Source organism: Cucurbita pepo, chromosome 3, assembly GCF_057944985.1.
Source record: "Cucurbita pepo subsp. pepo isolate OVF chromosome 3, ASM5794498v1, whole genome shotgun sequence".
NCBI classification, from domain to species: domain Eukaryota; kingdom Viridiplantae; phylum Streptophyta; class Magnoliopsida; order Cucurbitales; family Cucurbitaceae; genus Cucurbita; species Cucurbita pepo.
This window is the reverse complement of record NC_141800.1, coordinates 17,044,492-17,054,853: the sequence shown is the minus strand read 5'-3', so window position 1 is coordinate 17,054,853 and position 10,362 is coordinate 17,044,492. Positions and strand designations below refer to the sequence as shown.

General features: G+C 37.8%; 2 protein-coding genes across 2 annotated transcripts; both read right to left on the bottom strand.

Annotated features, from left to right (window-relative positions):
- Window positions 1–596: 596 nt before the first annotated feature.
- Window positions 597–2,954, bottom strand: LOC111790319 (putative indole-3-pyruvate monooxygenase YUCCA7). Its single transcript, XM_023671178.2, has 3 exons — window positions 1,829–2,954; window positions 1,241–1,612; window positions 597–1,067 (listed from the first exon to the last, which is right to left on the bottom strand). Exons 1-3 carry the CDS (start codon window positions 2,519–2,521, stop codon window positions 840–842), a joined length of 1,293 nt encoding a protein of 430 aa, XP_023526946.1. The 5' UTR covers window positions 2,522–2,954; the 3' UTR covers window positions 597–839.
- Window positions 2,955–5,252: 2,298 nt separating this feature from the next.
- Window positions 5,253–8,722, bottom strand: LOC111790317 (beta-amylase 1, chloroplastic). Its single transcript, XM_023671176.2, has 4 exons — window positions 7,956–8,722; window positions 7,286–7,496; window positions 7,061–7,171; window positions 5,253–6,345 (listed from the first exon to the last, which is right to left on the bottom strand). The coding sequence occupies exons 1-4, from the start codon at window positions 8,558–8,560 to the stop codon at window positions 5,539–5,541; spliced, it is 1,734 nt and encodes a 577-aa protein (XP_023526944.1). The 5' UTR covers window positions 8,561–8,722; the 3' UTR covers window positions 5,253–5,538.
- Between the last annotated feature and the right edge of the window lie 1,640 nt (window positions 8,723–10,362).

The following is a 10,362-nucleotide window of genomic DNA, read 5'->3' as shown; positions in this document are numbered from 1 at the left end:
GGCTTGGACTGTTACATCCTTAGTCTTAAACTCTGTTCTTACTAATTAAGGCTCGAGGAACACAAAACATCCAGTTTACAATGTCAACCTTATGTGCAGTCTGTTTTGTTATAGCTCATTTTATTATGCTGCTGTCTTACAAGATTAGAGCCGCACATTGGCTCTGAATTCTTGATGTTTGGCTTGCTATACATTTCAGTTAGGTGTATAATGAGGAAAGAATGCATATGGATTCGTGATTTCAAGCAGTGTAAAGAAGAAAGAGCATAAGCAATTAGCAGGTACTGATTGGTCTGAATGTTGAGAACTTTATTACAGTTGAAAAGTTGTAATGGTAAAAGAGATTTGTTTTCTCACGTAACTAAGATAAGGTTTAGACTTCTCTGTTCAGACCATGTGCAAAGCAACATGGAGACAGAAAACCCTGAAACCTTTTTTTTCTTCATTGTGAGACCAAGACTGGGATCCCCTGGTGGAGATTTTTGTTATGTTGGGGAATCATGGACCTGAGGAGCCACATTTTTGTTCCTGGACTCATTGTGGATCCACTGTGGAGCCCGTTAATTGAAATTTCTTACCACTTTCTAGGTAGTCCACCTAATGTTGGATTTACAACAGATAGGAAAGAACGATTTCAATTAGAATTACAAGGTAGATCCAGAAAGAGAGTCAATAGGAAAAAAGAGGAAAACAATGAGCATAATCTTCCTTTATTTGCTGTGTTGGGTATTAGAATTTTCCTAGAGGGGGAGAGGACTCTAATGTGCTTCTTTTGGATTCTTGTTTGTTTGTGTTTTGTTGACTACTGTTCTTCACAAGCTAAAGGCAGCCCTTTTATGTTAGAAATGTGAGATGCATCTTCTATGGCGAGCTGCCACTGATTTGCTCGTCTGTTTTGTTTCTTCTTTCCAGCTCTTGGCTATGTCCTGAGCTACATTAATGGCGTCCAATGAAGCTCCTGATAAGCCTCTTCTTGTGAACCCAACAGCATAAAGTCCAGCCTTGCCTTTCCACCCATTTGGTAATGGACTTTTTGGAATCCCATCACTGGAAAAGAACTCATTTTCCTGTACGATCAAACACTGATAGTTTTAGAAAGCATTTAGGACAGAGGAGCCCTCGAAGTTGGATACAATTTTGAAAGGACTGAAGGGACTTTAAAACAAGAGCCCAACTCATAATAGGGAAAAAGAATTCCAAATTTTAGAACTTACAAAAAGTTGTTAAAAAACTTGCTTACCTTGAGCCAAGATGGAACATTGCTGCGATAGCCAGTGGCTAGAATTACAGAATCAATCTCCACAACTTCTCCATTGACCAGCTCCACCGCACCTTGCTGGAATTTTTTGATTCCGGCCACCACCTTGATCTCGCCGGCCTTTATCTTCTGCAGTGCTCCAATATCCAACACTGGCGTCTTGCCAGTGGCATTCTTCAGCTGGAAAGGCCCCATTGATGGCCTTTTAAGTCCATACTTCTCAATGTTCCCAAGAACAAGTCTGGCAATGGCCAACAGCATCTTGTCCACTATATGAAGTGGCAGCCATTTCATCAGTGAACTTGCTACTTCAAAAGTTGATTTTCCAAGTACTTCTCTTGGCAATACATGAACCTGCAGATCAACAAAAATTGCATAACTGCTAAGTTATTGCTCAATGTTGCGGATGATTCTGTAAATTTAACACAGAAAGCTTCATCTTTAGATAGAACTGAAACCAAAAGCTTAAACTTTTAGAAGTCTCAATGCTTTTAGAGTTGATTGACTTCACTTAGTCTACATTTGAAGTGAGTTAATTTGAGTTATTTGATGTAACTTAAGTTGACTCACCGAGCTTCGAACCACCATAGATGGCTTGGCATCATGGTTACAAAGATCAAGTGAGATTTCCATGCCAGAGTTTCCACACCCAACGACAAGCACCCGTTTCCCACGGTAAGCCTCACCAGATTTGTACTCACAAGCATGCATAACATGGCCACCAAACTCCTCCATCCCTTCAAACTCCGGCATGACCTTCTCGGCATTCTCGCCGGTGGCGACGACAAGCCACCGACAAATGTACTCAACCTGGGTTGGCTTTGGACTCAATGAAAGGGTATTGACCCGCCAGAGGCCAAAAGTTTCATCATACTTGGCTGACTGCACAGTCTCATTGAAACGTGGGGTTATATCAAAATGGTTGGCATAGGATTCCAAGTACGAAATGAACTGAAACTTGGAAGGGTATGCAGGAAAGTCCTCAGGGAAAGGGAAGTTAGGAAGCTGACAGAATTTCTTTGGAAGGTGAAGTTTAAGACGATCATACGTCCGGTGCTGCCAAAGAGAGGCAATGCAGTCGGCACGGTCGACAACAACAAAGGGGACACCTTGTTGTTTTAGAGCAGCTGCTACAGACAATCCTGAAGGCCCCGCTCCAACGATCACCGGTCCATTGACCCATATGCACCGGTGATCAAAGAAGTCATTACCATCAATGGTCTGAGGCAATGGAGGAACACTGACACAGGTACTATGCATCATAGCTATATTTCTCTGTTATTAAGACAGACTTAGGAGGGAAAGGAGAAGAGAAAACAGAACAAATTGAAGAGACTGTAATGCACTTCTTTGAAGTTGGAGAGAGTTGAAGGGGAAGGTGGCGTTGGAAGGGCTTAAATAGATGAGTTTATGGCCAAATGAGAGAGAATAGCATGTGATGTAAACTTGGGGGAAAAAAAATTATAAACTTTGTGGTCTCTTTCTTCTGAGCTCCAAACCATTTATTTTGTCTGATTCAATCAAACCCATATGTTTAGTGATTATCAAATGAGATTTTGGTTAAAAAATTGAGAAGAAAAAGATAAGGATAAAGTGTGGTTTGGTGGATACTTAGTGACCAAATATTGTGGACAGTCTCTCAAGGAACCAACTTGAGATTATGAATTAATGCGTAAATTTTTCATATCATTATTTCAAGATTACTCAAAATCGAGGCTTTTTCTTTTTTTCTTTTTTTCTTTTTTTTTTTTTATAATTTTAAAGATTCAATTTTTTTCCACCTTGGGTTGCTCATTGAAATTCTATTGGAATTTGAAGCCATCATGCAAAAATTTTGTTCTCTGTTGGATTGGAATTGCTTGAGTTTTGATTCACAACAATATCTCTACAATTCTTGGATTGAATAAGGTTAATTAGTGTAAGAACAAAATTAAATTAGTGGGCTAAATTATACCAAAAAAAAAAAAAAAAACCCTAAATTTTACCATTATATTACCCTTGATTTATTGTAAGCGTTTCAAATTCAATTAAAAATTTGTTAGAAGGTGGAAAATAGGACTTGGGTATTGGATAGAACGTTGAAATTAGGACTTGGGTACGATTTGGTGGTGACCTGAAACAGGTTATTGTCGCACTGTTTTATGTCTTAATTTCATTCAACCTACCTAATAAACTTTTTTGAAAAGGACAAGGGTAATATAGTAATTTTGAAGGTTTCGGGGGTGTTCGTTTCTTTTTTCTTTCTTATAAACTTCAAGAAATGGAAGAACAAGACATGAGAATAAATATGCAATATATTATATTAGTAAAGTTGAAAAAAAAGAGGAAATGCACGTGCAAAATATTATTGGAAACTTGGGAATTGAGTACACATTATTCTCACCAATTTATGTATCTTTTCCATGCAAACATATTTTAGTTAGTGATTTGGGTCCAGCTCTAACCCTCTTAATTTCTTTAGTTTTCATAACCCTTAGCTTGCTTGCTTTAGGGATTTGAAGAACAAGTAAAGAATCATTATCATTTCATCCTCCCAAAATTTACATATACTTTTAGGTAGATTCTAGTCGGATTAAATGGGTATGAAATGCAACTCATTATTAGGGTTTTCAGAACCCTAACCGATAAAATATCGAACACCATTATTGATATCAAGTTTTAACTCGTTTTATTTCAAAAAAATTTGATGTTTCGTATCTGAAGTTTAAGTTCGGTCAAGTAACATGTCTTGTTATCACATTAAATAGGGTGTACGAAGCTAGGAGGTGTTATACATGTTCCCTAATAATTCGACCACTACTAAATTTTTTACAGCTTAAAACCCAAAATTTTCACTATTTGTATTTTTTCTCTCTCGTAGTTGTAGTTAGTAGAAAATTCTTACCGATAGATCGGAAATGACATGAATTACTCTTTTATTGTTACTATTCATTGTCACTACCCTCCAGCTATGTTTCATAGGTATACGAGACCGAAACATTGATTCGAGAAAAGAAATGAGTATTAATGAATGAAAGTATTGGTATTGGTGTGGGATGAAATGGAATGTGAAGTTAGGTAGGATTTAGGGTTCTTGAGATTTGAGAAATGTAAGAGAGAAACCATTATTCCTTTGCCAAATTGTATTGTAGATATCAAGATTTACACGTATCATCCTTAGCTTCTTCTCATTCTTTGTATTGGATCTATGCTCTCACAATTACAACCCCTTTTATTTGTTCTTAATCCAAAGCTCCTAAGAGGGTGTGCCAAAACAAGATAGATATCAATGGATATCTTCTTCTCCAACAAAGGGTTATTTCTTCTTATTCCTGCACATTCTTCAAATCATCACCAATTAGGGTTTGAATTAGGGTTTGTCTAGAGTTGTTGTGGTTATTATTTTCGTAAAATATTTGTTCTTCTAAACTATAAATGATATCCGATCAAACCCAAGAACCACGTAGTTTAGTGGTAGTAGTAGAGTGAAGTCACTTGGTCATTGCTTCCACCTTAGCTCGATTCACTAAGACTTCATTTCGGAACACCAAACTCCTTTGAACACACAATTCATTAAATTTATGAATATGACACATGCTTTCGTTAAGCTAAAACTCAGATAAAACGGTGTCTCGTGAATATCTATATAGTATGATTTTACCTCGTCAAATGTTCGTTCCCATAATGCATTAATGTAGTATTAGAACATTAAATTTTTTATAAAAAAAAAACTAAATTCATAATTTAACTCGAAAAAGTTGCATTTTTTCTTTTGAAAACTTGAAGGGAGGGTAAATGTAAAGACCATCACAAGACATATATGAAAGGAAACTGTAAGTTGCAACTAAAGAGAAAACTAGAGTCTCGTGATAAAGCGTTGTAGATTTGGGCCTCGCCCATTGCACCTCATGTGCTCCCATTTTTATCATCGTTGTTTAATGGGTAATGGAGACCGACTTGTCGACTTAATGACATTAGTGTGAGCTATATTTAAATTAACTGTAACATTAAAAGATAAAAAGAAAATATTTAGTTTAATTTATCTATAAAATATTAAAAGGGGAAGATGTCAATAAAGTAGAAATTGGCTACAAGTTAAGATTACAGATATGGTTTTAATAGAGGACAGAAATTACAAGGAGTTCCTCTTTTTTCCATAGCTACATCATACTAAAAACCAGAGAGCTACAGAAAACGCAGAGCTGAGATCAGACCAGACCAGACCAAGCCGCCATTGTTGAACCTGTTCATCAACTATGGAGTTTACAGCAACACTACAATAGTGAACCTTCCTTTTTGTTCTAGTGCATGAGGGCAACAGCAGCCTCTTGAACCAGAGGTTGAGTAACATGAACAAAATGCTCAGCTTCCCTCTCCAGCTGCTCCCAACACTTGTCTGGGTTCTTCCCTTCCTTCATCTTCTTCACAAACGCCACAAATCTTCTCCAATTCTCTGCCTCAAACAGGTGTGGATTCATTCTCAGATATGTGAACGCACACATCTCAGTCTCCTCTGAATCCCCCTCGCCGATGAAAGAGGAAGCTTGCAAGATCTGTCCATGGGCGGACTCATCATAGCGTGGCAGAGCATTTTCCCCTGCAAGAGGGACTTGGGCTTTGTGGGTGGCTAGAGCTACCTGCCGGACCAGCTTCTCAGGGGCACAGAGGGCGTCCTGTGGCTGCTCGTGGTCGCGCATCTCAATGCAGGTGAAGTTGAAGATGGCGCCATGGCGGGCAAGCATTTGAGCAATTGGGAGATATCCATCATGGAATCGGGTATTGTAGTAGCCTGCTGTGAGCTCAGGGGCGTGTGAACGGTGCCCGTAATGCCAATGGATTCCGGCAATCTTCACTGATATCTTGACGCCAGTGTTCTCAAAGGTTGAGGTGGCCGCCATGAGGATTCTCTCGCCATGAGCTAACAGCATTTGGGAGTACCAGGAGAGGAAGAACTCGCCGTAAGTCGAGTTCCAGCCACCGCCGTCTTTACGGAAAAATGGGGTGTCTTCTGGCCAGTTGTTGTAGCTTCCGGCATCAGTTGGGCCTGTATCTCCCCATTCAGGTTTACCATAAGCTTCAGCAGCAGCTTTTAGACTACTCAGCATGTACTGCACATACAAACACAAATGTTACACTAAAACTGACATTGAAGAGGGAGTTCCATATTGAGTTATAAGCAAGGAATACATTCTCATTGGTACTATGAGGCCTTTAATTGGTATTATGAGGCTTTTAGGAGAAACCCAAATCAAAATCATGAGAGCTTATGTTTAAAGTGGACATTATCATATAGATATAGAGAGTCGTGATTCCTAACATGGTATCAAAGTCATGTCAGAGTCATGGCCTTAACTTAGTCAAAAGTGACTTGTGTCGAACAAATGGTGTACTTTGTTCGAGGGCTTCAGAGAAGGAGTCGAGCCTCGATTAAGAGGAGACTGTTCGAGGGCTCCATAGGCCTTAGAGGAGGCTCTATGTTGTACTTTGTTCGAGGGGAGGATGGTTGGGAGGGAGTCCCACGTTGACTAATTTAGGGAATGCTTCCCTTTTGGGAAAACTAAAAACAAAGCCATGAAACTTTATGCTCAAAGTGGACAATATCATATCATTGTGGAGATTTGTAGTTCCTAACAAACTGATCTTCCGGACCGGTGAGATTTAGAAATTTCCACGAAACCCAATAACTATAGATTCCAAACTCAAGAACTAATAACATCAGTATTGCTTGGAAAACAAACCATATTTAACATGTTTAATTCCTAATAACAAGCGAAAGAATAACTATCTTCTGCAGAAGATGAAGAGGCAGGAAGTTAAAGCTACCTTATCAAAGCATTGGAAGGCTCCAATTCCTGGAAATTTCCATGTTCCATTTTGCTCAGGGTAGGATGGATAACGGAGCTCACCAGCAGGGCCCATTCCCACTTGGATTTCCTAAACCAAAACAACAAAATCCAGACAATTCAGCTACTGTTCACATCAATCAAGAAAGCCATTTCATATAAACAAGTTCCAGATAAAGCAGATGGAAATGAACGAGGATTTTACCACAATGGTGTCACCAAGAAGGTGCTTGAAATTCTCCTCGAAAGCACGCATGAAATCTGCATAGCATTGGACGGGAGTTCGGCCTTTAAGAACAGGGAGGCTGTCGCATCCCAATGATATGTATTCATAATTCCTTCTCCCCCATTGATCAGTGTACGCAAGGTCTGGATCTTTATCAATCTCTTCCACCACCCATTTAGGTAAAGGAATACTGCATACAAATAAGAAAGAACACCATATCATTTCCAAATCTCCCCCAAAAATTAGCACTGCAGAAGACAAAGTGTGATCAAGCTCCCAGCCAAGGAGCAGTGGCTTCCTAGTTCGATCATACCAAATCCAACGGGCTAAATAGATGTTCTAATCCCTAAACTTCATACTTTCCTCTATCAAGTGACCTAATTCCTAGATTCAATTTCTGGCTCAGATAATTTTAGTGTTCGTGAACTAAAGGAAAGTATACATTAAAGGAACTGAGTAGATTAAAGCTAAACATGAACAATAACAGGATCCATGGAAGTTCAATCTTCAGGTTCAATGGCGATTGATTAACGTTACCAGTTTGGCGAAGAGTTCCTTCCCCAGCAAACACTTAGCAAATGCCTAACTAAACAGTTATTATTGGAATCTTGAAAAGTAAACGAAGATGGAAAAAGGTAAAGGCGCTTACGTGACGGAGTCCCCAACGTTGCCGCCGCATTGATGAAAGGACATAACGGCTTGGACTTTGAGGCCGTGTTTTTTGGCCATTTCTAAGAGCTCTGTATAGCCGCCCCAGTTGTACGAACCAGGCGACTCTCTCTCCACCAATCCCCACCACACATCCATCATTATCCCCTCCACTCCGGCGCTTTTCAGAGCCTGTAAACTCGCGTTCATCGCCTTCCTCCGATTCACCGTATTCCCCATCGTCACGCTATCCAACGGCATCATCACGTACACCGGAACTCCTTTCCCCTTCCCTCTCTCACCTCCTTCTTTGTACTCCTTCACCTCCGTCGGAGCCGCCACCTCCGTCGCAAATGCTTGGCACGCCACCGACAAATCTGGCCGTATCCCTCCCAGCACCGGCGATCTACACGGACTCAATGGCGGCGATAGCGCGTCTACTCCATCCGTCCTCTGCACTCTGCATCTTAGAGCAGACGCCGGTGACTTCCTCAACACCGCCGCATTCACAGCCGCTGTCGCTTCACCGGACGCGCCGTTACTCATTTCTGAAGTCACCGGCGTTCCAGCGAGCGCTCCAATCTGATGAGTGATGCTGAACGCCATATCCAATGAAATCAAACGAGAAAGTTAATCAAATTCAAATGGAAACCAAAATCTAAATTCTAATCTCTACGAACAAGGAAGAAACTCGTAATCCGTTCTTGTTCTTTTAGATTTGTGCACCGCAGTTCGAAATTTCTTACTACAAGGCTCAATCGGTTCCACATATATATATATATATATATATATATAGCGTTCGAGTCGGATAAAGAGATATCTAGTATTAACCCGTCAATATTGCAACACGTGTCTCTCAAGACACGTGGCGGCAACGCGGGCCAGTGGAGTAGGCGACGGCAGCGATCACTCGATGCACGTGAACATGGACGGTGAGATTTTCCCTTACTAGAAGTTTCCAAGAAATCGGCTTTCCAGCTTGGTTTTCAAAACCACTTTCTTATTGACACGTTGGCCACTTGCGTGTTACGTGTACTTCCTCTGCTTTTTTTTTTTTTTTTTAAATATATATTAAAATTTTCACTTAATTTTGAAGCAAAAAAAAAAAAAAAAAAAAAAAAAAAAAAACTGTAAATCTTAAAATTTTAATCTCCCATAATTTTTTATTTAAAAATTCATTAAATATATATAAAAAATAATAATAAAACATGTATTCTCATATGTTTTCATTTAATTACAAAATAAATATATTATATAAAATTGACACTAAAGCTAAAATCTTGTTAATTCAACCATCCGCTTATAAACTAATTAATTTTAAAATATGATATAAAAGTTTATTTTAATAATTATTAATTTAATTTTCTATTTTCAATAAATTTATTATAAAAAAATGCCCAATGCTTAAACATGTGATTCATGAAGGAGACGTGTGGAGAGAGAGATCACTTTCGTTTTTTTGCCTTTTAACCCTTCTATTAATACTTTTTTTCTTTTGTGGCCCTAAATTATTGCCCGTGAACAAAAAGACCCCTTTTTCCACCGGCCCCAATATCCAAAACGGTGACGGTTTATCTAATATCCTCCACATACAATAGATTTATTATTATTATTATTATTTTATTAGATTTGATAAAATAGATATTTAAAAATGTAAGGACTAAAATGAAATAAGTTTTAAAGGTAAGAATAAAAATGATATTTTGACCTTTTCTCATACCTAATAAGTATTTAAAAATAAATATAACAAATTTTTTTAATATAAAATAATATGTTTTCCTCCCAAGGAAGATCTAAGTTGATAATTATTTGTTAATTAAAGGTTAGTTTTATTCTAATTTATCAACTTAAATTTCAAATTTAGTGGTGGTTTAATGTATTAAAATATAATTAGAAAATTATCTTAATTCTTTCTTAATATTGGAAATTTTAATTTCTCTCCAATTTATATTAATTAATAGATTCCTTTTTTTTTTCCATTATTGAACACCTAATCTAAGTTGTTTTATTTATTATTTATTTGGCATTGTGTAATTAATTCAGTTTTGAAAACTGGGTCTCCCTCCCACATACAACTATACAATATATATATATATATATATATATAAAATAAAAAATAAAAAAAATAAAAAATAAAAAACATTCTGCCAAAGCTAAATTAGGAAAATGCCAAATTTACCTAAATGTTAGGCCTCTTGAATTTGGTAACAAAAATAATCCTCCATAAATGGTTAAATTTTTATTTACTGTTTGGGTGAAAAATTCAAACCTCTTGTCTCTTTGTTGATGATGTATATCTTAATTACTTAGTTAAATCACGCTCAAATGGACATGTTTCAATAATTTTAGGGTTTAGGGTCTAGCTTGTAAATTTCTTAATACAAGATTTTCAATTTGTTGGTTGATTA

Excerpts from the sequence above, each read along its gene's own strand:
- LOC111790319 (XM_023671178.2), bottom strand. The coding sequence starts at position 2,521 with ATGATGCATAGTACCTGTGTCAGTGTTCCTCCATTGCCTCAGACCATT. Across the intron at positions 1,613-1,828 it reads CTATGGTGGTTCGAAGCTCG|GTTCATGTATTGCCAAGAGA; the intron begins GTGAGTCAACTT and ends GTTGATCTGCAG. Across the intron at positions 1,068-1,240 it reads ATGTTCCATCTTGGCTCAAG|GAAAATGAGTTCTTTTCCAG; the intron begins GTAAGCAAGTTT and ends TTGATCGTACAG.
- LOC111790317 (XM_023671176.2), bottom strand. The coding sequence starts at position 8,560 with ATGGCGTTCAGCATCACTCATCAGATTGGAGCGCTCGCTGGAACGCCG. Across the intron at positions 7,497-7,955 it reads AACGTTGGGGACTCCGTCAC|TATTCCTTTACCTAAATGGG; the intron begins GTAAGCGCCTTT and ends ATTTGTATGCAG. Across the intron at positions 7,172-7,285 it reads TTCTTGGTGACACCATTGTG|GAAATCCAAGTGGGAATGGG; the intron begins GTAAAATCCTCG and ends GTTTTGGTTTAG.